This window comes from Thunnus albacares, chromosome 10, assembly GCF_914725855.1.
Source record: "Thunnus albacares chromosome 10, fThuAlb1.1, whole genome shotgun sequence".
NCBI classification, from domain to species: Eukaryota; Metazoa; Chordata; class Actinopteri; order Scombriformes; family Scombridae; genus Thunnus; species Thunnus albacares.
Window position 1 is genome coordinate 23607391 of NC_058115.1, and position 26325 is coordinate 23633715.

Below are 26325 nucleotides of genomic sequence, written 5' to 3' on the forward strand. Positions count from 1 at the left end.
AAAATTGCCCCTCAAACTATAAACATACTAAAAGCCAAATATAGCCCTTGGCAACGATGCTTCTTCTTTGCTTCTAGAATCAAGCCATGGTATTATAAAAGCTGCGTGCGTTATATAATGCATTTTCCTCCCAAAGACAAAGCCTCCAAACAAACATGTAATTAAATATCACGGCAGCAGGTGCTTTCATTTATTCAGCAGAAAGATTAAATAATCCCTAAAACCTCATAATGCACTGATACTGGCTCTGCTCCTGGCTAATGGGCTATTGAGTTGGTAAGCGGGGCAGAGAGCCAGACACGCAGCTCCGCATCAGGGCACACCTGTGTCTATCCAGTCGGATGTTCCCAACAAACTCGTACAGATGGCGGTTTGGGCTTTCGCACTCCATCCGCCCGGAGAGACGCATCAGGCTGTCGATGTCCTTAATGTCCGCGGTCACTTGGAGACCCTGTTGATTTGTTTACAGTAGCAATTGTGTCTTCAAAGTAAACATTAACACTATAAAACACTATAAAATATAAAAAAGAAACATACTCACCTGTCTGATTTTAAGGTTTGTTTCTCCGTCCAAGTTAGATGTTTCAATATAGCACATACCCTGCGGTTCACTGTTGTGGAGGGAGAGGAAATAGAGGCTTGGAGTAGAATCAAAATAACACAACAGTAAACTGGTTCTTCATCAATCATTTCTAACCTCAGTTGTCCATTATACATTTTATATATTTATTTGATTATATATGTTATTGTACAGCAATAAGCAAAAGCGGTACTGATTATGTCCCTATAATAATAGTTTACAATGTAACAATTAAAATCAGTCTCAATCATTTATGAACTGATCTAACTGACAAACTGAATCTGATGTAGAAAAAGAGTCTACAAAAGGACAACAGTAGAAGACTAGATCACTGCAAACAAAGATGCTGCATGCCTGCCTAAAGGCCACTCAGGAACATAAAAGTACATCAATGTTTTACTGAGTGACAGTTATCATTTAGGACAGACGTAACATCTTTGTTTGCTGCTAGCCCTGATTTTAACTGTCTCTCGAGACAAGCTACAATACACTGCAAAGGAGTAGAGAGTGGAGAGAGAGAGAAAACACCAGAATGGGGTGATATGAGAAAGCAGGCATGCTGAGCACAACAAACAGAGCAGACAAATGGGCTTCTGACAGACTCTGGGCACAGGGACAGAGAGTTAGAGCATGCTGGTGTTTAAGGTGAGCTGGGTTGCTGGTTAGCTACTCTTTTTAATAGAGTGATTTATGCATACCGAAGGCCGGTCCAAACACACACAGGGTGGAAGGGAAATCAAAAAGAGAACTGGACCCTGAAGCCCAGCCACAATCAATGAGGTACAAACTCTGCTGCTATTAGCCATCGAATGAGAGCGTTGTTTTAAGGGAAACAAGCAGAAGTCTGCTGTGATGGCCGGGAAGTGTATTCTTAAAACTTTTGAGAACTAGTGCTATTTATAAAACTGATTATACTGACTGTGCATTACAAATCAAATGACAGCGACATGTTGCTGAAAGAGCATAAACGGTTATTCCAAGATGTGCTTCACCTTCATCTTGGAATGTGACTGCATGCAAATTGTCACATCAAAATAAAATGTTACATTCAGGGTGCCAAACAAGCCATGCAAGGGCAAGAATATGGAAAATATATTCACACCCAAAAATAATGTTCCTGTGCTGTAATACTACATGTCTCCATTCAGTCTGAGCGGTGTTTCAGCCAAACATTGAAACGTGTCGACTTTACATTTATGTTGTGAAACAAAATACAACATAATAAAATGACTGTGTACACTGTCAATATTATGGCTGTCAAACTGTAATGTAAAGGAAAAGGTTGATCATCTACTATATCTGGAAGTTGCCACCATAATCACCCTTCCTTTCAAGTATGGAAATTAAATATTTCTCATGTGTGTCAGGAGTGAGAGAAGAGCTAAAATGTCTCGTCCCAGTTGTTGGTACACACAGCCCCCTATCTCTCCCACAGCTGTTTTTTGGTGGTAATGTTGCTGGTTTCCTGACCTGGACGACAGTATGACGAGATCAGCCGGGAGGTGATCCCCGTTTGCAGCTCTGACTACTTCCCCAACAGCCACCTGATATTACCAACCAAACGCCAGCAGGGGGCGAGAGAGAGAGAGTGTGGCAGTTGATCGCACAGGGGGCAGGAAAGGAGAGGATGAGAAAAAAAAAAAAAAGGGGGGAGGTATGGAGAAGATAGAAAAAAAAAACAAAAAAAAACAGACGGACAAACACCAAACACATAAGGGGGAGAAAGACAACTGTTTCAGTTCAGGGAGATGAGAAGAGCACAATGATCAGTCCTGTATGATCAGAGGGTATGGTTGGTCATCTGTTCTCCTTTTCATAAAACCATTTAGAAAAGCATATTGCAGTGAAAATGCTTGTAAAGGATCTACAATTTAAATTATAAATTACATTCAGAACAAAGCAGTCACATGGGAAGTCAAGATTAAATGCAGATGGAGAGGAGGAGATTGCTTAACACTATCGTGGCTACCTGGTCTGCATTTTCACATTTTGAATACAATTTGAAATAAATTTGAATCTGAAAAATCTTAAAATGGGGATAGAGAACTATTCCAGGCAACAAAGCCCAGTCCATAGCAGGTCCAAATGGTTTTTGAAAAGGTGAAGGAGGTAGGTAGGTTTATGTTGACATGATCGCTCAATTCTAATCCAAAATCACATTACCACTGCTCCACCTAGAGAAATGATGGTTGACACATCAAGCTGCAAAGCATCACATCTGTTTCCTCGACTCTTTAAGTACTTTAATGTTATGTTTTTTACACTAATATTACTAAAAATAAATTCAAATGGAGATTTTCATTTACAGGGTTTGACAGTATTGTCTCTTTGCATTGTTTAACCATCATTTCTTTAGGGAGAGCTGAGAGAGAGTAAGAAGAAGAAAAGGAGAAAGAAGGGAGAAGTTCCCCACAGTCTGGCAGCAGGGTGGACTCCTATACCTGGACGACAAAATGACAGCATCCGCAGGAACGAAATCACTGCCATTTACTTTAATAATATCGCCCACATCAACCTGTGAAAATAAACTGGTTACTGCTGTGTGGTGCTAGAAAGACAGCATAAATGGAAACATGAGTTAAACATCAGGAGTAAAAATGCACAGCTGGAAAGAAAAAAAGATAAGTATATTAAATCAGTAAAACATAGTACAATACGGATGAGAAGACACACTGGAGAAACAGCTGTCGTCTTCTCTCCGTTATTGCTGAACTTTGCATAGCAGGTACAAACACACAGCATATTCATTCATTATCTGCAGTTGGAAAAACACTAAGTCTGTTGTATTTCTGTTTATCTTAACCAATCATGTAGTTAACCAAAAAAAACTAAATTATAAAATAATTTAAGAATTTAAAATATAATAATCAGGTCAATTGCAACCATAAGACAAGCAAAAGCAATGAAAGTGCCAATTAATTACATAATTTAACATTTAAAGAGAAGGCTGTTATCATTTATTTTGTCACAGTGAAATAAAAACATCACAGTTAACGACTTTAGCTTGCACATTTAGTTATGAGAGAACAGGGATAAGAATACTGCAACATTTTGTTTTAGTTGTATTCAAGCTGCTCTGAAAGAGTCACTAGTTAAATGAACTTGGAGAGGAAACAGAAATCTGGGAGAGAAGCCGCTTTTACAATATGCATGATGAAGATGTAGAAAAACATGAATTATTTAAATCTTGCCTTTTTAGACAGGATTTCCGTGTGTATGAAGGCTAGGGACATTCACATAGTGAATAACAGTGACTTCTGACTGCAGTCGATACATAAATCAAATATTTGATTAGTGAATGGTGGTTACAGTAACACTGTGCTACCAGATGTGGGCAAGTGACTTCCACTTAATCTTATCTTGACTACTCCCTAAACCCCACCCTTCAGCAGCTCTAACTAACAATGTTAGCATGTTGTTATGGTTTGTATTTTGTCTCAATGTAACTGAATTTCCTCTGTGATAACTGACACACACACACACATCTATCCATTGGTCTATTTTATATTCATCTTAATATATACATTTTCTATTGCAGTAATAATAAGAATGTGCAATTATCAGCTAAGTAGTTGAGATGGCAACATGTGTACACAGACGTATCTTGCTGATACTTAATGTAATAAATTAATTCTTATTTCTCGTCTGTCTCATATCCTTGAGAGCAGGACGAGTGATTCAGTTTATATTCCACTGCTAAATGCTGAATGTACTTTCTAATGGATGAGGCAGTATTACCAGTAATTAAAGAATACAAATCTACTTTATTTCTGCGCTGCCTTGTGGTTTTTTTTCCTCCACCTTCTGCTTTTATCCAAATTGTTTCCAGCCACAGTAATAAAACTGTTCCATTATGAGGGAAGAGAAGAGGCTGCTCTCTGCCCTCCAGCGTAGCCTTCAAATGACCGTCCACATGGAAACGATGGATTAATTAATGGCTGGATACAAGAGGGGTCAGAGTGTGTGTCTGTGTGTATACAGCCTGTGATGGTGAAACTGGTAGAATAAATGATGTGTTTTATCCTCCATGATGAATAAAACAAACTCAGACTGGTGAAAAATGATCATTAGTGGTACATTTTGTGTACATACCTTCTCCCAGTGCACAATCTCCCAGGCACCATTTCTCAGAACTGTGGTAAGTAATGAGAGACATGGGGGAAGTTACGATAAGGAAGTAAAATAGATAGAGAACAGAGTGACAAAACAAAAACCATAAAAAACCAGCAGTGTCATAACTTTAACAAATTTATAATGCTTCCCTCCAAAACTCATAAAAATGTTTTCAATACCTTGACATTCCTTTTTGTTGACAACGTTGTCCGCTTTGTGACGTTTCTGTACGGAAACACGAAAATCAATGTTCACATACAAATATTATAAGAAAAACTAATAACAGATGGACAAACTGGCTTGCATTTAGCCTTACAAGAATACCAGGAAGAATCAACCGGGATTGAAGCAGTGATAAAAAGTTTATCACATGAGTTAGCTCTGGAGGGAGTTCTGCATCTGAGAAGTTCAATATTTAATATCATTGCTTAATACATGGAAAGTAATATTACTGGCACGAAATGTGAACAGATTTTTGGCTGCATGTCTCATTTTGTTGTCTGTTGCTACCTACCATATCCTGCATTAAACATTGTCTTGTGACCTAACGACCTTAATATTTAATCAAGCCACATAAACAGTATTTAAATTCATGTAGCGTCTACTCGCATACTGAACAAACTATATTACGTGTTCTGTGTGCAACCGCATGAAAATACAAATCAGCAGTAATGTCCCTCTTGTCTACAGAACAGTCATGCAATCAACTGTGACTTCAACAGCTGATTCCAAGGGACAGCTTGTCAACTAGCATCACGCTGAGTAATAATGTGTTGCTGAGGCTTTCTCATATAAATAATGACTGTGATTGAAAATGTAGCTCCTAAAAGCGATGTGTGCTTTTAGGAGCTTTTTTTCCCGTCTTCTCCTTCTCATACTTCTACTACTTTTCCTCTCTGCTGTCCACACCCCTCCTTCTTTTTTTTTTCAGGCTCCATTTTAATCAAATTTGATTTAATATCCCTGCAACATGCTGTTGTTTCTAATGAATAGGCCTGCAGTGTCGCATGGCTCCTGCCTTTCACCAGCTGCACTACGCCCAGGAAAAGTTTGCTAGTAGAGACCTTCACAAAGCTCATTCATCATCCCTTGTGCGAGAGCTGTCAGCTAATTTCACTCATCCGTGCTATCCGTTCACACTGTACAGACCCTCTTCTATTCATATAAGTGTAGTAAGAGTGGAGCTGTATTTATATCTGTTACTCCACAACTTTTCCTGCCTCTCGCCCTTCTCATATCCTCTCTCCCTGTCTCTTCCTCTCTCGCTCCTTCTGTCCCGATGGACATGGAGAAAATGAGAGATACTGTATTTAGATGATGTGTGTAATCACGGTGCAGTGGAGGGCGAGTAGTGCACAGGAGGTTATGTGTAAATACTGCAGTATCAGGCCTCTGTAGACTTCTGCCATAGAGGGGAGGAATGAAAGCAGCAAAAGAAAAAAAGGGTAGAGCATCTGCAATGTTACTTTGATTAACCTGCTAATGTGGCTTCAATATAAACCCTAAGAGACACTGAGCAGTGATGGAGGAGGTTGAACCACACAGAGGCAATAACAAAATTTCATTTGGTCTTTCGACAGCTGTTTTCAAGTGCCCCATGATGTTATAAATACACTGCACCTTGTGATTCACAGTATTGCGTTTCAGTTTGTAACATTTTAAGCTGGATAATAGCTGAACTGTGAAGCACAAACAGCCTGGATCTGCTGCAGTAAAGGATGCCAGCAACAAGGTAAGATACGTGCTGTGCAGTATGTGTCCATAGTGCATGATTCATGAAGTTACGGGTCGATGTTGCCCTGTCAGGTCAACTTGTGAGGGACAGCACAATACAGGGAACAGACGTGTATGCAGGTGACCTTCAGCTATAAAGACAGAGTCATCACCACTCCATTCCCATGTTTCTCACAACAGGCCGGGAGAAAAAGTGCTGTGCTGGTCCCTTCAGCACGCGATAGAAGCTAAATAGTATAGAGTAACTGTCCACTGGGGCCTGCATAGAGGATCGCATTGCAGGGTCACTGCAATACAGTAGAATGAAACACTCTCTCACTTAGTTGAGACAGACTTGAGTGGATTACTTGTGGACAAAGAGCAAACTTATTTTGAAACTTTTAACTTCCCTCGACACCGAGAATTCATACGATAAAAAGATTTTTACCAAAACAAAATAATACTGAAATCAACTTTTCATACAAAATAAATTACACAACCCTTATTAAAGCATCTGTTCAACAGTCCAGACTTGCTTGAGGGCAGACAGTTGTTTTGTTTTGTTAGTACTAACTGCCTTTGTGCATGAGCATTCAGTATCTAGGTTAATTGACTGAATGAGTACTCCGGCTGCAGCAGGCACAGCTGTGACCTCTGATATGAGTATGTGTATGTGTGTGTGTGTGTGTGTGCATATCTATGTCTGATTATGTGTATATGTTGGGAAACATCCTGCTGTGGTCATGTAACCATCACTGCCTCCTCTCTGCTCCACAGGGAACAGCTCAGCTCTCAAAGGACAAACTAAAAGAGACAAAACATAAACCCTCCACACTCCCTATAGGGGGACAGTCTACTTCAGTTACGGGAAGTCATTAAACGGAGGATGACTGACCTACTATATCGATAAAGTGGTGTCAAATGTTTAGAGAATTTCATTTTACTTCATGAATTTCATGTACTCAAGACAATTGTCCTTTTATAGGTAGTATGTTAATGCAATATATAAACAGCAGACATTGTTAAAATGATAAAACGAATGCCAACGTTTAGCTTTTGTAAACATTAAAGGCACAATGCACAAATTGCGTGCGGCACATTTTTTACCTGCCAGCTGCTGACAGCGCTGTCAGCAGCTGGCAGGAGAGATGCTCCGCAGTGCGTTTGGTTTTTATAACTGAACTAATACCATGACGCAAACTTTTTATTTCTCTGATGTTTTCACATCACGAACGATGAAAAACAGCATTAAAACACAAGTCTTGCAGGTAAAACATGAGACTCATGTAGCTGTTATATCAGTATATTGTGTGTGCTTTGCAGGTGCGTTTGATTTGACTATGACAACAGTAACCGGGCAGAGATAAGCTTCCTCAATTTCTACCCAGAATGCTGTCGAAACTTTCATTTACAATTTCCACCACAGCCTCTATGATCATGATCATGACCAGGAAAGAGAAGCACATAGAGGCATGAGGGTGAGCGCACAGTTAAAGCACCCCAAATGACAATCACTCTGACAAAACAGTCAATGCAGAGTGAAAAACGAGAGACATCTGCAGAGTGAAACAGATGTAAGAGCAAAGGGGAGTTAACAGATAGATATTTAGAATTGCTATAATTAGAATTAAAGATGTTCTCTTTCAAATCAAACATCCCAAGATATGAGTGGAAAGTATTGTTCTTGCAATTGCATTTATAATTTTTATAATAATAATAATTTTTTTACTCAAATGTAGCTTAACCATGTCATGTGATATGCTGCTTCAGTACACTTTACCAGCAAACATTACTGGGACCACTACAAAAAATAGCAGTGCTACATTTGATGTCTGGGAATTCACATTATAGACACTACCACTGACTATCCCTGTAACAAATTTGCCACAATTTCGCACATTGACCAAACATGGTCCAGCCATATACTTGGTTATGACCTAGTTTATTTAATCAGGGTCTCGCTGATGTGTGCATGTCTTAACTGCCTGCAGTAATTAAGTGTTTCTAGGCCAGATGAGGGCTCTCAGGTAATGTAACTTTTGAAACAACATTGCGTGACAAACACATTTGTGCAATTACACATCACATATCATCTGTGTAGTTTCTAACGCTAATATAAAAAGTAATAAAAAACAAACAAAAGATTAAAATACAGAAACATGTTAAGTCTGTATTGTACAGAAAAAGATATCCTGACACAAACACCAAGACATATATATAATATGTGAAGTCTGTTTGTCTTACCAGATCCTCAATGAACTCCTTGACAGCCGCCACCACCAGGATGAAGAGCAGCGGCACCAGCGTGGTCCAGCGACCAGTGGGAGACACATCTGGGATTTGCTGGGGGAAAAAAAAAAAGACAAGATGAAATAAAGGAAGATTAAGTAAATCTTGGCAATTTTTCAAGAAAATAAAAACACTGTGGAAACTTTTAGGACTTTTTATGGCTTAAAATAAGGCAAACATGATTCCTCAACCAGCATGTTCCTGAAAAGGATGACAGTGGGCAACAGAAACGCTCTCTGTGAGTTCATTACAGTCTTATCAGCTCATTGGGGAGTTAGATATGGTTTTTGTTCATATTTTACACACACAAAATGATGGAGTTAAAGGGCTCTTGAGGCACCATCTCAAATTTTGGAAACAGCATTTGACAGACTTGAATAAATGACAAAAATAAATGCAAACGCCAAACTTAAAGGAAACCTCTATTTACCTCTGAATGTTTAATTATTTGGCAATTTCAAGTCTTCCAAAATTAACAAGCAAACATCAGTGTAGTTAAAGCCAAGCTAGAGCCACAGGAGACTATCAGTCACTGTTAGTGCCTGAAGGAAACTTTTTTTTTTGGCATTTTTGCCTTTATTGGATAGTGGACAGTGAGGAGGCAGACAGGAATCAAGGGAAGAGAGACAGGTATGACATGCATCAAAGGTCCCTGGCTGGAATCAAACCAGGGACATTGCGGTTATGTGACATGCACAGGAACCATTCATCTACCGGGGTGCTCCAGTCTAAGAAAACTTGAACAAAATGGATCTCTCCTCTTTCTCATCTGCATAGATGTTTTATTCAAGGTTGCAACATCAACAGGGCAGGTAATGAAGATTCACTGGCTGCTTTTCAAAGCAGCAACTTCAAGGTCACTGGATATAGCCTTTTCCCTTCCTCAAAGCTCTCATTAACGTGGGCAAGTCTGTCAGCGTGAATATAGGGAAAGACAGAATCTGAGTCCCGTGAAACCTTCCTTCTCTCCATTATTTAATATTTTCTGCTAAGCTTTGAACACCTGAGACACGGATTTGGGCTCCTTTGAATCATGTAGTAATGATTGGTGGTTGAGGCTTTAAGTGTTCTTAAAAAGGGATTAATGTTGACCTGTGCAGGCAAACCACTGCAAACTTCCTTGGGGCTGGAAAGTCTTTGTTATGCTAGTATTTAAATCACAACAGTGACAGTACTGCTGAGATCTGTGGCTGTTGTTGGGCAGTAATCAAAACACGTTCAAAGCCAATAATCAGCTGGACACTGAAACTCTGCCCAAGAGAAGCTTATTCCATCACCCCAGTTATTCTACTTGTGGCTCCAGAGCTGTTGGACCTTTTCTGTGTGTTGTCCAGGTCTCTTTTTTACACTAAGTAGAGGGTAATGCAGGTTCTGTACTACAGTGTAGTGACACAGTGAAGGACCAAATATATGACCATCCACTGCACCCAATGCATTTTCAAGGCTGTGATATGAAGTATATTGTGTTGAGCCTCCAGGCAAATCTAGTTTCCTTTTTAACGCAGGCACACATAGTATTACATGTATTATTCATTATGAGGATATATAAAGTACAGTGTCTGTGTCTGTGTCTCTTTGTGTGTGTGTGTGTGAGTGTGTGTGTATGCTATGAAATTACAGACATGACCTTTGGAAATGGTGTCTAGGTCATTCATGGCAAACAGTAAAAGAAAAAGACCACAACTCGCATACTAATGGAAACAAATACAAAATTGAAGCTGAGAGGAGCAGTGATTTAACATTAATGTAGGATCTTTGTTATCCTTGTATTCAGATCTATATATTGGCTTACATCTCTGCCTCTCCTGATATTGTACAGACATAGAGGCAGCAGTAACACCACATCTTACCTGCAGGAGTGCAATGAAGAGAAAGAAGGCATTGGCTGCCCTCCTGAACTGTGAGTAGAGGAACCGAGGAAGGAAGGTGAGGACATTATATTTGGCTGTGCTGAAGACCGGATCAAGCAGCAAACAAGATGATGGGTGGAGGAGGATGTGAGAGAGAAGGAGACAAGAGAGAGAGAGAGACAAACAACATGGTTAGTTCTCGAGATCAGAGGAGTAATTTATATGCCATCAACAGACCAAAATGGATATAAATTAACCTGAAAATTACCTGGTTCACATTTTCTCAAGTCTTAACACATTGCTCACATGCAAAATGTATTCTGCATTAAGTTATTGTACCTCTTGTCCTTACTGGCCTTTTTTCTATGACAGCAAACTTAATGTCTTTGGGTGTTGGACCAAAAAATGATGTGCATTTTTCACAAGCCTTTGGCAGATTAACTGATAGTGAAAATAATCAATAGCCATATGCTGCTTGCCACTCAAACACATTTGAAATAAACATTTCTTTTCCCCTGACTTCACCCTCTACGTAGGTCTTTGTGTTGCAGAAACAGGTGCGTCTGTGTTTGTGTACGAGACTGATGAACAGCAGCAACCGGTGGACTCAATGATCATAAAGAATAATTAGGAGGAGGAAGGGAGCTGGCAGAAGGGAGGTAAAAAGCTCCTGGCAAGACATGAGCTATGTTGCCTGGGCTGCAGTGGGATTTGGCGGGGGCGAACCCTCAACATCCCCACAGTCAGACCTCCAGTGGTCTGATTTACAACTGAGTTAAAGGGCCAGTCAGAACAGCCACTTTGGGAGAAGATATATGCCGTGACGTACGCCAAGCCGCTGGCAATGCTTTGCTTACTCACGCACACACAAAACACCGTCACACATATACAAGCAGAATATCGGAGAATGTAGCCTCCAACTCATCTAAAGGGGGCTAAAGCATATGGAGTTAACATTAGTGATACCACTAGTTTATTCCTGTAGGACTGAATTATATCTGACAAGCATGTTTTCTCCATTTTTCACTTGTGGCACATCCATAAGCTTGATGTAAAGTTATGGAAAACCAGGCTGACATTGAATCCATTCAAAAAGAGCGTTTTCCATTCACTGTCATCCTGGCTGTCTGGTAGAGCAGAGATGTCTGTGATGAGCGAGAGGGACAGGGTGAAGGCAAGTGACTAAGAGTAAGGCATTGTTCTGACAGCAGTGCAATGTAATACCAGCGTCACAGGGGAGCCTGATGAAGAGCCTTGTCAGAACAAGGGTCAAGAAAGGACCAAAGCTATTGAGCTTTGTCTCATTCAGAAAAGTCTAGTTAGTCTTTAGTGTACGCTTGTTATTTCAGCCTTCCATAAAAAACAACCTTTTTTTCTCTCAGGTTCAGAAATTCAGGTAGAAAATTAAAGTGTTTCCACTCGAGTGAACTGTTCTTTCTTGGATGATATGACCTAAACCTGATAGGACATAACTCTGATTGACTCCAGTCAGGGTCGATTATTAACCTTGGTAGCCCAAATGGACAAGTCAGGAAAATTTTTCATTTTAAATTTTGATGTCTGTTTTTAACCAAGCAACTTGATATTTGGACTTAATGAAAAAAAAATGAAATTACCCACTGGAAATTTTTAAAAAACTACCTTCTGGAAATTTAAAAAAAAATCACCTTTGGGGAATTTAAAAAAAAATCACCTTTGGGGAATTTCAAAAAAGGGGAATTCAAATCAAATATATTCAGAATATGTCAATTCTTCTAATTCAGTAGTATTTACAATTAAATGTTAAGTATTAATGTGTGATACTGCTTATCAAATTAAAATCCTCACGGCCTTTCTTTTTTCCAAAGTAACCTTCAACTAATGATACCATCACTTACAAGAAGACAAAGACACAACAAGCAACCTGATTTGGCACCATGCGGGTATTTATGAAAGTACCTGTGCATTTCATGAGTGTTTGACTTTGAAGATAAACAACATGGAGAAAAAAGTCATTTCCTTGTAACACAAAAAGAAAAATGCCAAATGCAAGCCAAGGAAGTTAGTTATAACATTAGCTCATTTAAAACTAATAAATCCATGATATTGAAGCAGTACAGGAACTAGGCTGCTAAATTTTATGACATGATTTGATTTATGTGTCATTATAGTGCAACATCATAACAGGAAGCTCAAAGTTTACCATCATAAGTTGGAAAGCCAATGGACAAGTTGAGCGAGATGTGCAAATACAAGAAAGTGGAACTAGGCTACATTATGTGTATCAGTGAGAGGAAGAAAGAATATAACATGTACTCCTCTCAAGCTTTTATGCAGTGTGTATGCACATGCAGTATTTCTGTAATCTCCAAAAGGAAACTTTAGGAAAACCAGGTGGATGATTCCCTAATCATCTGATGAACGTTAATGATTGTATGTTCAGTACACTCACCCTTAAGTACAGTAGCCTGGTACATATTGTGAAATACTTTGCCACACATCATCCAAATCCCCTAACAGTACAATGAGTGCATTCATGTTTAGTACAGATGAACCTGCTGGGTGTTAGGACACCTAAGCCCAGTAGTGCTAATGCATAGTTAAAGCCATAGTTTATCCCTTGAGATATTAAGAAATTGTAGATGGTAAATCTGATGGCAGATTTAAGCTAATAGGTGTGACTTTATCATTTCTATCTTTCAGTATATTCCCCATCATGTCTTTGAGATCACCCTCCTCTTTTTGCTCACCAGTTTATTTTCTTCACTCCATTCCACTTTCTGATCTCATGGGGCAGTACTATAAATCATGCCGTGTCATAATCTCTAGTGTAGGAGTATTAATACTTTATTAATGAATTACCTCGTCATTAGGGCACCACCTCCTTTTTTGGTTAGGATTTGTTAGTGCCAGGAGGGAGCACTAACCCTTGTTCAATTTAATCAATGAATCAGTCTCATAATCGTGAGTTCTTGTCCCAAACAGTGACCTCTGTTTACTGCTGCTCAAAGAAACAACAAAACACTTTTAGGATAAATGAAGACATTTATTAATAGCTAAACGTCTTGAGGATACATGATAGAGCATAGATAATATAATATATACAGATAATATACAGAGAATAACAAATAAAAAGAAAGTAAAATAAATAAATAGAGAAGGCCTAAGAATGATAAAAAAAAATTTATAAAGAAAATTATTCAGCAAGAGTGACTCGAGGTGCATGACTCAAGGCTTAACGTGTTGTACTGGGAAATGCTAAGGGGAAAGCTAATTCAACGTCTCTAAATAAATTCTTTAATTTTAACGTTGTTTGACATCAACCCTTGATCACAAAGCCATGTTATGCCTTACTGTTGAGGTGTCTTTGAGGCTGTTTTTATAAGTTAGAATAAACGAGGGAGGAGTTTTGGGTGTGTTCTAAAGGGTTTTGCGCCGAATTATTGATGAATATTCAATTTCTTTGTTCTAGGGGCTTTAGATGTGGCTGGTGCTTCGCAGCCTGCACCTCTGAATTTTTACATGCAAAAACTCACACTTCAAGTCACTGTTGCCTATGTGGTAATCGGACTACTCTATTTACACAACTTAAACCATCTACTGAAATAAAATTTAATACAATAGTGAAAGGAACTAAAGTTAGGCAACACTTATGTGATTAGATTACTTTCAAAACATATTTAAATATAAGTTGACATAACTTACTTCATAATATAAAAGCATTCAATGTGACTATTGTTTAACAATAAATGAAACTTTAAACTCAAATCCTTCTAATATTATCTTTACATTCCTATTATTTTAGAAACTTTAATCCTTGAGCCAAACATACTAAAATATGATTGTCTATGAGGTTAATAGATCACAAGTTAAACACTTAAAATACAAATACATGGTTATTAAACATTCACTAACTCTTCACATAAGGGAATTTAACTCTTGTCAATAGAGGAGCAGTATTGTTACCGGTTAATATAAAAGGATAATACAATCTAAGTCTTATATCTCTTTAGTAGATAGTCATACACCCATGAAAGTTATACCGTTCTTCTTGTATTTACATAACAAATAACATGAAATAATAATATATATAATGATTACACATTAAATTGATATGAATTTCAGGTTTGCCTCAGATTTACAGGGAGGCTTCATAAAGTCCTCAGGAATGTGGGTTAGTTTATGGCGTTGTTGATAAGAGTCTTCCATCTAAAGTGGGAGTTGTTTTCCTCCGGTCCAAGTGGCCTTTAGGGTCAGTTCATGTTTATAGTTCTTGTCATGATTCAACTTATCAGAATGGTTTATTAGAAGGTCTTTGAGTCTGTTGAGCATCGTTGATCAAACCCCACTTAGAGGGTGGTCAGTTCTGCAGGCCGAGGGTGTGCTCTTACAAATTTAGGAATCCAGGGAGTCTGTCTCTTATTTTCCTTAAGAATCACAGATTAGTTAACAGAATTAGAGCGGTTGTCCTCCTACACTAGTTACTCCTATACACTTTGTAACTTCCTCCCTTAGACGCAGGGCAAGATAAAGAGCTCATTTAACACTCCTCTTAATGGATGATTATGGATCTCACATTTTATTTCCTGGCAATACCCTGAGGATCAAGACGATATGAGAGGAGCACTTCTTCCACTCACTCACAGCTGTCTAGATGATAGCCATGCAGACTCAATCAGAAGACCTTTTATTGCTATCTATCAACCTTTCCACCACAGTGGAAATGTTTGACATCACATTCACATGTCAGTTGGTTTGCCTTACGAGTTGAAACTAGATTTGTGCAACTTTTGCAACTCATGAACATTTTGCCAATGTTTTCACATGAAATATAATCATTTTTAAGTGGATTTACATATTTCTAAACATGCAACTAAATCTTCAATCAAGTTTTTCATCCATTACTACCCAGGAGACAAGCACTGACATCACATGTTGACACACAAAGACAGAAGAGTAAACCTGGAGGAGACACAACAGGTAATGAGCATATTCTGTGCCATGATTTACAAAACTTCCATGATTGGTAATGACAGCAGATTATCTTGTCGAAATGACATGGTCATGACCCTCCCATAGGCCACAGTAGACTCTGAATGGGTTGCCAGGGGCAACAAATAGAAACAAATGTTAACCAGCTGTTGCCAGATGAGGACTATCACAGCAAATAAGCTTCTGTGAAAACCCCCCACCTGTCCTTCTATTTGTGTTGCTTTAAACAAAAATGATTTATTTATTCTTCCAGCTCAAGTGTATGGCTAAAGAAAAGACTGTCGGCCAGCCATTACAGAAGCCTTTTAGGGGTCACAATGGTTTTTTTAATAATTTCTTTGAAGGTTAAACGCAGAAACACAGAAACTCTATATGGTAATTGTACGTGCAGTAAGGTGGTTAGATAACAGACTTGGCATGAGGGTGGCATAACAGGTCTCTCCTTGTCCAACTAATACTCTATGTAAACATAACTGCACACTGAAATTACATAAAGCTGAATGACTGGTTGGATCAGTAACCTTTACAGATCAAATGATATCCTGTTTGAAATCCTTCACATCACTCCTAGATGCTCCTGTCTCTGTACTTGTAACACTGCATACAAACAGTATTCCAACTCACCAGCTAACTGTGTTGCTAGATTTTAGTATTTGGTGTATGTTAATTATAGTACGGAGCTATAATGAGAAGCTGTAATTTGGTCACAATGATTTTAAAAGCCACCCAATAAGTTGAGGAAGATGTAAAGATGCCACTTAGTGAAATGCGTAGTTGATGTGGTCAGGTGATTACGTTTTAAGACACTGTACTCAGACAATTATACCGTTTCTGTGCAGTGAATGTGCGTCCTTGTTTTTTGTGTCCATGTCTGTCAGTGTCTATGTATGTCTTAATAATGGATGGATACAGCTGAATAAACAATCCACAACAATCCTTGTGCATAATAGAAAGACCAGGGTGCCCGTCTGTTATGAGGCAGGAGCAGCGTACAGTGCGTGTTCATCTGTGTGATGTGTGATAGGTGATGTGTATCAGACACACACATGCGCATGCACGTATATTGTTTAGGTGTGGGGAGTGAGTAGTGACATAATCCTGCAGATAGTGGTGCTGCAGGTGGAGGATGAGAACAAGTGAAAGAAAGAACCTGTGAGGGCTTTTTGTCTGCTAGCAAGATTGGATTCACCATTTATCACAGACCCTGCTCCTGTTAGTGTCTCCACAGGTCACTTTGAGACAGCAACCAATCCTCTTGAACAAATTAGATCTTTAGAGCAGACCAAAGCCTGTGCCTTAAAGCATGAGGCAAATGTTTGGGCACATACAGAATACAAAAACTACAACAAAAAAAACTCAACAAAAGTGAAGTCACTGGGAAGCTGTGTACTTCTATGTTCAGATAATGCAGTAACACTTCAAACCTCTGAAATTATTTGACAAGAAGTAAGACAGTAGGGAGCCTGAAACAAATGCAGCTCGCTAAGGCATTAACATGCAAGCTGCCACCCAAAAATTTTTTTAACTGTGCTGCAAGCATTCAAACTTTTATCTTTATGTACATTAATACTGTTTATTTATACATTAAAGGTTGACTGTTATTCAAATCAAAGGCCAGTGAATCTGAATAGAATAAACCTGGGATGTTCCTACTAATAAACAGCCCAGACAACAGGTTTGTTTGGTGCCCGGATCAGTCTGGAATATTGGGAAGAAAATTTATTCTTGATCATTTTACCTTTTTATGTCTTATTTTGACCTTTGTGTGAAAAGCATCAGCGTCACTTGAATGGAACTAATGTGATATTTTCCTTTATTTTATTTTTCAGCAGGGGCAGGTCACCCACTGATTTAACGACCGCCTCCAGTAAGGTCACAAAACTTTAGTACATTTTAATTTTAAAAAACAGGCAGAGGTGCTCTTTCATATCAAGAGCCATATTACTTAAACTTCTCTGAGGCAATATAATTGAAGCATCAATTGTCTGATGCTCCTAAGAGGTTAATAAGAAAGGCTTGATTGCAAATGCTTATTGACCTTTGTCTGTTGATCATTAAAGACAAAATCATATAAGAAACAAACCTGATATCTACTGTAACTATAAACTGATTTTAACATTACAAACACATTCATTAGGAATCAGGAACAAACTGGAGTAAGGAAGCTGTCATTTGTCATGTCAAAATATAAAGCTGACCTAAACAGTATGACTAACTATTCCTGCATTCATAGGCTTTTTTTTCACTTATTACTCCTGTTCAGTTTTAAGCTGTGTCTGTGTAAGCACATGCATATCTCAAGCTGCTCATGCAGCAGGAATGCTAACAGTAATATTCCTTGACAGTGAACGCCCAGACCCAACAGTCCTGACCTTTAATGCTAAAAGCGGTGCAATCCTCCAAGAGGAACAACAGGATAAAAAGGGGCCAGCCTGGAATAGCAAGGCTAAAGCACCACTGGTGATACAAATCTTGCAGGTACTTCTCAGATATCGTATGGCTGAGGGCGCTGTCATGACAGAACCTGTGGAAAAGCCCTCTCTACTGCACAACAGTAGTGGCTCCTAACATCAAAACCACTGCACTGCACACTGTTTCAACTATGGTTCATCCATTCAGAACCATCTTAAGTATGTTGAATACAAATTATTACATTATTTTTGAGGTAACAAGGATTTAAATATACCGTAGATCAGACTGTTCTGTGAGTTTATGAGGTATCTTGATTTGTGTCTCTTCAAGACATTTATTAAGAACACAATTTCCACAACATATGCTCAAAAGGCCTTTTTAAAAGATTTTGAAATTTCAAGATTGCTTGCTATTGGGAAATTCACCCAAGGCTGGCATTTGAATGGCAGCTGCAGAGTCAAAGCATGCCTTAATTCGCCTGTTTTGCTTGTGACTCTGGAGGTTAATGTAAGGTTAAAGGCAGAGTGGCAAGTTATGCTGCAGGTCACCATGAAAAGCACTGATGGCCTCTGGGTTTCCATTACCAAGTCAAAAATAGCAGCAATTTACACAAACAGCCAAAAGAGAGTACAACTTTGTGCGTAAATTTTTAAAGCAGATGAGATAAAATTTAATTTCAAGTGACATGTGCCTTACATAATTACACTGGGAATGTTGTATAATAAAATGATAGAGATCAACGTTGTGTGACTGATACAGTATGCAGTGTCAGTTTTGTGACCCAAAAACATAAGAGCCTTTACTGACCTGCTGTGTGTTCTTCTTCTGTTGTAAATTTCATAGAGGATGTATTATATATTTGTTCTGATAGAGGGGCTGTTGTAAAACTGTTGCCTCATCAGCATAGTGAGGAAAGATAGATTGCGTTTGTCCATGCAGACTTAAAATCTGACAGCATGTGGACACAGTATAGCAGACCATTGTCGTCAACAACATTTTCGTAATTCCATTCCAAGGCACCATTGTGACTGCATTGACAACAAATGACATTTTGTTTGTTCTGGCACACAAAAGGGGCTGCAAAAATAACAATTTCCAACTTAGTGCATAAGGAAGAGGCATAGAGGAAGATGAGCAGCTACGCATTTGAATCTGAAGGGTGTACTCAAGGGAAAAAGCACTCACTCACCACCGCACAGACCACCACAAGCCTACAACTGTCTTTTGGGTCTCGCATTACCACTGCTTGGGTGGTATTCCAGGCCTGATCTAGTGAAGCTATTAAATGTAAACCATGCAGACTTTACTACTTGGCCCGCAAATCAAATGCAGTCCATGTAGACAAGTGACAGTTACTTGCCACCCAAACACTGAAAAAAAACTGTTACAATACTCTATGTTACAAGTTTTCAAAAAATGTTTTTTCTTTCATTTAAAATCTCACCCGACCTCCTAAATTTGTGACGGGAAACCATCTTCTCAAAGGATCACAATAGTTATTAATTTCCTCATGTTTCTCTGATATACCGCTAAAGCTGCCACAGTATTGATTTTTTCCTTAATGCACAAATTAGCAAAGTCATTCAAACCATCACGGTAACTCCCATAAAAAAAATAATTCAAACCTCAGATGTTATAAAATAATTGGTTCCTAAATACGGGCAAAGTTTTTGAATGCATTTATTCCTGTAGTAGTCTATTCTTCATAATGCGGTAACTGCAGCAGCTCTATGTATTGCGCCATTTCTGATCAACTGTAAGGTGTCGACATGCTCCAATTTTGATTTGCAGCCCATGTGTTAAGGTTCACATGGTCCACATTCAATAGCTTCAATAGACATACCACCCAAGTAGTGATAACACTAGACCAAAAAAAGGGTTATAGTTGCCTTATATGGGGCTCTTGCCAACACTAGTTTGCGCCAACATTTCCCTGTTCACTGAGCTGCCAAACACATTGGTCCATCCCAACAATATGATATTTGAAAGTCAGGCAACTAGTTTACAATAAATAACACTTTATACTGTACCTTTACAAACTCCATCAGTTCATATAGTAAATATTTCACATCAGCTCTCAACCAGCCATGACCACAAACATCTCCTTACCTGACTCGATTGCTGCAAAACTTGGTGAACTGCGGCTGGTTGAGGTATATCAGTCGGGCATCTTCTTGGTCAGCTAAGGATGTCTTTTCTGATGTGTCCTCTGCCTTTTCGTACCCTGCAGAATGGAAGAAAAGACATTCTGTAAGAAACAAAATTTTCCCTGAGTACAAACAAAAGTAAGATGAAAAGGTGTTGGAGTTGGAGTGTTTTGGAGAGTCCCCGAAGGAGTCTTTAGTCTGTAAAAGGCCAGTCGGTGTCTTTTACACTCAGAGTGAATGCTATAGAGAGGTGCTTTAGAGCCCATAGATATCATATCTATATATGATTATTTCTTTAGAAATTAAACTTGCCTCAGTAAGGCAGCATTAATCTGATGACAGTATAATGCTCAAATTATTATCTTAGTGCAGGGAGATGGTTATTTGGAAAATATGAAATTAGGTTTGCTCAAGTCACTGACAATGCATCTCTTATTGCTCCCTACCCAGTAAAATGCCAACTTTGCACCTGGGGTTATCAACCCAGTATGAACATAATGCAAATAATGTTCAAAAAAGGTTGTTTTTTTTTAATAAGCCAACATGGAGAAAAATCTTATCATTAGTAACATACATTTGTGATTTATGGAGGAAAGCAATAATTCTGATAGACCTCAAGCTGTAGATATACCCTTCATGTTGTCAGTTTTAGGTACAATTGTGTTAAACCCTGGTCACGCCTAAAGCATTCAGTAAATGTTCATGTAATGAGATCACTTTCACATTACAAAAGCTCACATTTCAGTAACTGACACAGAGAACATCCCAAGATCATTTTTTACTGGAAATGTGTTATCAGAGCTGGGGATTTCCTGTGAACACTGAACTTCCTGCTGATAATAACAGATAGAACTTATCTGTGTGGATCAGTTGCCGTAGTGCAGTGTCAGATCTACAATAAAGAGGTACTGTACATGCAAGACCCTAATCAAACTGTGTTTTTTTAATAACTTGGCATTTGTTTTCATAGGTGAAGTAGAGATCTCATTCAATCCTCACTCCTCAGTCATTTTGCTTACTTTGACCTCTACATTAAAAAATATTTAATTAGCAGAAGACACCACCCAGTACTAAAAAAAAACACTCTCCTTGATTGATGTAACTCTTTTTTTCTCCATCTGTGGTTGAGCAAGGCACTGCTCTGCTCCCACCAAGTTCAACAAAGTGGGATGGAGCTACAGTATGTTGGCTAAATCAACACATCAAATGAGGGCTGTACGTGGGTCGCAGAGATGTTCATGCATGCAGCACTTTTCTTCACATTTTCTTTAGAAACCACACACAACTGTTTTTATTTATTGATTGGCAAGAGGCGTATCTGCCTCTCACTTTGCAATCTTTAGGGAAAAACCTAAGACATCACAGATGGACACCCTATCCAGCTCTGTTACTCTAGTTAACATGCATGCTTTCCTATCTGGTGACAGTTGCTGCATATTGGTGAAAACAGGGATGTTGAAGGAATATCTCAAGCTTCTGGTTTGAAGCTGCTTACTGTCATGCTGGATGGAGAGTGGCATCACACCAAAGAACCTCTCTAATGGACAGAAAGTGACTTGCAAGGAAATATAATCAAGGACTGGTCAGGTACAATCCCCTGAATGTATAGGATGTCAGTTTAATCATAATATGCAGTGTGTTTTGAGAAATCTAGGCGATTCAAGTTATGTAATTGTTTAAAATACCATTCCAACTATTCACCGAGCAACACATAGCATTGATGGTAGAAAAGGAGCCTGTGAAGGTGCTGAATGAGGTAGACCATTCGATCAATATTTCTCTTTTTGAAAACCTTTCCAAAACATTTTGCACAAAACATAAATGCTACTAAAGAAAAAAGGGCCCAAGGTATTTTCAGGTAATAGGTTCAGTCTTGGGTCTGACCATTCAAGAAGTAATTTTACCAATTTGGCATTACAGATACTGAAAGCCAGGGTCATTGCTGGCATTCTGTGGTCACAGCAGTTCATGTTTGAGACAGACTTCTTTTTAACTTCTGTGGACAGGCTAAACACCAAATCTTCTATTAAATTACATTTGAAGCTGGAATATCTGGCACACCTACAGAGAGAGATTTGACATCTTCTTTGTAAAATGAAAAATGATACAAATCCTGAGGTTCACATTTCACTTTCCTCATGTTTTAATTGATATGACTAGATTAGTGCTCTCAGCACTGCCATGGGAGCACTACTGTAAAACTCTTAAGTCAACAGTATTCCCAGACTCTCAAGTTGCATGCATGTGTTCCATTGCGAGCTGGATGGCCTTCCCTGGCATGCTATGCAGTAGTGGTGGTGTTAAGGGGATTATGAGGTAAGGGCGGGAGTAGCATAGCTTCCACAACTACAGATAAAACCCAGGAGTTTAAAAATGGAAACAAGGGCCATTCTGAGGCTTGGAGGGAGGGGGACACGAGTAAGGGAAGCTGGCTGCTTGAAACATCAACAACAACAAAACGCAGTGTCATGAGGTACAGTAACCAGAGTCCCTACCGGATATGCCCTAGTTGCAACGTGAGCCCCCTCTCCCTGCCTACGGTATTTCTTTCTTGTCATGTCAAGTCAAGGAGAAACACAGTAGAAGGCTGACAGTCTTTAAAGATACATTTCCCACTTTCTCCTCTCTTTTTCCCCTCTTACTCTCGCCTTACAGTTTGCACTTTCTCACTCATGTTACACAAACCCTGAATCTTAAATTACAGCTCTTGTTATATTAATGATCCACTTGGCTTCGCATAGAGGATTACTGAAGAGTGATTGCCAGACATTCCTTCGTCCCTCCGTCATCTCCTCATAGTTTCACTTCTTAGCATGTGCTCTCAGGCTAAAAATAACTGCCCCCCTGTAGTCATTTTGTCACCGGTGAAAACATGGGTTGGCTATCCCAGCTCTGTTATGCAAGAGCCCACCCAGACGTCAGATCAGCATCGATGGTTTATTGGATTAGCGTGGTGGCAAAAGGGTGTGTGTGGATCCAGGCAGCAACAGGAGCTTAAAGAGTGGTGCCTGCTGCTTAAGAAGGGAAACTTCCTACCCATAATACCTGTGATTATCACATGATGTATCGTTTACGAAAGGACGTGTTGACCGATAAAGGCTAGATGTGTTCACAGTATGATACAGTCATTTAGTGCTTCTGTAAACAACCATTTAAGTGAGACAGTTCAGTTATATGTGTAAAAATAGGGCTGGCTAGATAATGCTAGTTTGGTTGTTTTCAATTTGCAGTACAGCAAATGGAAATACAAGTGAGCTCTAAGAGAGGCAATTATTTGCTGAGTATTTCCTGTAATCAATTTGAAAAATACTTTTTCAGAACCATACAAACACATTATTACAGGTTTTTAATCTTCCACACATGATAGGACACAGAGAGAAATTGAATTTTGCAACAGTGGTATCATAATGGGATCTAAATTTGGCCCTGAAAGAAATATAAAAGATATTTTCAGGCCAGCTGTGGATTTATAGAAACATGACCTCAAAAAATCTAAGATCTGTAAAACCACTGAAAGCGCTATAATGGTATTTGTCACCATGACGTTACACAATGTTCCTGGAGAGTTGATCTGCTGATCCTGCGTCACCCTTTTCCTTGAGGGGAGGTAACTTGCCTTCTCTTGACATGTCACTAGACCTAGCCCCCTTTCATCGGAAATTAAAATAAAACTTCCAGCCAAGAGCTCACCTGGTAACACTGGGAAGACAGGTGGTTGGGAATGAGTAACAGCACTAAGTAAAGGTGAGTGAAAGGACATTGACTCAAAGGCATGCTACCTTACTGAGTCTGGACTGGATGAACACAGGGCTGCATAATTTGTGGATACAACTATAATCACAATTTTTGTATTTGTCTTTATGAAATTAGTCAAGGAACCCAATCATTACATTGTAATTTTGACATATTAATAATGTTTCAATTTAAGTACAGCATATATCTTGAAAACAATGTTTTGCCTTAGTTGCAGCACCAGAGAGTAACACTACAAGTTTATACAACAACCAGAAATGTCAGCTAAAAATACCTATAATAACATACCTAAAGCCATCATAGGCCAAGGAGACACTCAAGTGGCCTAGAGATTAAGGCACCGGTCTCTCTTTGTTTCCTGTCATCTCCCTACCATACGTGGGTCTAAAGAATCATGAGAAAAAAATCATAATCTCAGTTTTGAGTGAGAATGTTGTGATACTTATCTTTTTACAGCATTATATTTCATTGATCTGGCAGATGTTTTTGTCCGAAGTGACTTACAACTGATGCATTCAAACCTTGTATGTTGAAGTGCTAATATAAGGCAAGTGTTCAAGTGATACCCACGTCTCTAGATTCTTCAATTAGATGTCAATAATAATAGACTATATGCCAAAGAGAGATCTTAGCTTGCAACAAGGGACAAACCCAGTGATGACAGTTAGTCAGGAAACTGGTGTAATCAAGGAATTAGTGTCTGCAATGACAGATGAAAAGAGGAAGCAGGCATAGCTGGTGACTGCAGCATAAGGCCTGTATGAAATAGGAGGCCAGAGGAGCTGGCTGAGCGGCTGTGATTGATGTTGTGTGTCTGTGTTCTGAATGAGCCCTCGCAGCAGGAGCCTGTGTGTTGCGTAGGCCAGGTGCTGCAATGCACCAGTTGCAGCTGGTACTGCTACTGCTTAACTTAGTCCTCTTGCTCTCTCCTTTTAGCAGCTTTGAAACATAGAGCCCCACGATTTCTGCATTGTGGTAAAAAATGGACGGAATCGCAATTGAAAATAAAAATGAAGTCGACTGTAAAACGCAGAATATCATGGAATTTGCAAAAATGTGGATGCAATTTATGAAAATCAGGGTTTTCCCTACTATTATACAACTCAAGCCCAGTTCAGACCAAAGATTCTCAACAAGACAAGTTGAAACTTGCAACTATTTGCAATTTGAAATGTCCATCTGCAATTTTCTGTAGTGGTCCCAGTAATATTTGCTCTCCTTCATGCCTCTATGCAGCTTTTTTGCTGGTCGATGATCGTGGGGGCTGCGGTGGAAATTGTAAACGAAAGTTTTGACAGCATTCTGGATGCAAATTCAAGAGGCTTATCTCCGCCTGGTTATCACAGTTACAGTAAAATCAAGCACACCTGCAAACACACTAAACTGATAAGACAGCCCACATGAGTCACATGTTTTACCTGCAAGACTCGTGTTTTATTGCTGTTGTTCATCGTTTGTGATGTGAAAACGTCAGAGAAATAAAAGCTTGCGTCCTGGTATTAGTTCGGTTATAAAATCCAAACGCACCGTGGAGCATCTCTCCTGTCGGCTGCTGACAGCATTGTCAGCCAGAGAGTCGATCACACTGGACAGTAGAGGAGGAGACAGCAGAGACGCTGGTAGGCGTCTGTTTAAACAGGAATTTAACACCGGCGCTGAGAGCGTCAGAGTTCGGAGAAGGAAACACAGTCACTCTACGTCACGCTGCTGTCTCCCACTTCCATCATCTCTTGCCAATTCATTTTAAAAGAGCAACAACCGATGGGTAAACTCCAACACTCGGCCGGCCAACCAATGGTGTAACTTCATCACTCACCCATGGATAACTGCAGTTACGGGGCTGGTCACTGACCAGTCCAGCCAAAAAACTATGCTGAGTCTCTACTGTGTTTTGGTGTCATAAACGGGCCTGCTGCTACTGTCCTCTGCTGTCTGTGTTGGAGTCTGTCTAAGGGTGGGGCTCAGTGCCTCCACACATACATACACACATACATACACACACACACACACACACACACACACACACACACACACACACACACACACACACACACACACACACACACACACACTTAGAGCAGTCAGCTGAGCGGCTGCAGTAGACACAGTGAACCAGGTGAAGTGAAAGATAAAGTTTAACTTGAGTCGATGACAACTACACTCATTACTGAAAGTGTAATAAAAGCTTCGCAGGTAAAAAGCCAATAAGATTAATTTATCAAAACACCTGTTCAACAAACAGAAACATGTGGAAAAGCAATATTTTCAACTGCTTTGTCCGTAGCGAATTGTTATGAACAAATAAAAACGAATGCTGTCTGTATGTAACAGTTCAGCTTAGTTAGCCACAAATCTTAAAATGTGGCAAATTCTTTTAAACTTGGCTACTGGCTGAGACGGCAGCCCTGCTAGTCAGGTTAGCCCAGCTTGTATAGCTAGCACCATCAGTATGACAAACACTCATTGAAAGGTCTTTAAGCTCTGGTTTCTGTTTGGG

At 39.3% G+C, this 26325-nt stretch overlaps 1 protein-coding gene across 7 annotated transcripts in view; it reads right to left on the reverse strand.

Annotated features, from left to right (window-relative positions):
- The window catches only part of atp8a1 (ATPase phospholipid transporting 8A1), a 108401-nt gene that overhangs the window by 70007 nt on the left and 12069 nt on the right, over positions 1–26325 (reverse strand). For 4 of the 7 annotated variants that reach the window (XM_044363008.1, XM_044363005.1, XM_044363010.1 and 1 more), the window contains exons 2-9: positions 20038–20152; positions 10546–10645; positions 8651–8749; positions 4873–4918; positions 4673–4713; positions 2051–2124; positions 542–611; positions 324–451 (exon numbers count right to left, since the gene is read on the reverse strand). In XM_044363008.1, coding sequence (XP_044218943.1) covers positions 324–451; positions 542–611; positions 2051–2124; positions 4673–4713; positions 4873–4918; positions 8651–8749; positions 10546–10645; positions 20038–20152 — 673 coding nt within the window. Of the gene's footprint in view, positions 1–323; positions 452–541; positions 612–2050; positions 2125–3021; positions 3096–4672; positions 4714–4872; positions 4919–8650; positions 8750–10545; positions 10646–20037; positions 20153–26325 lie in introns of those variants that run through there. The other 3 variants (XM_044363007.1, XM_044363006.1, XM_044363009.1) reach the window with 2 other exon arrangements.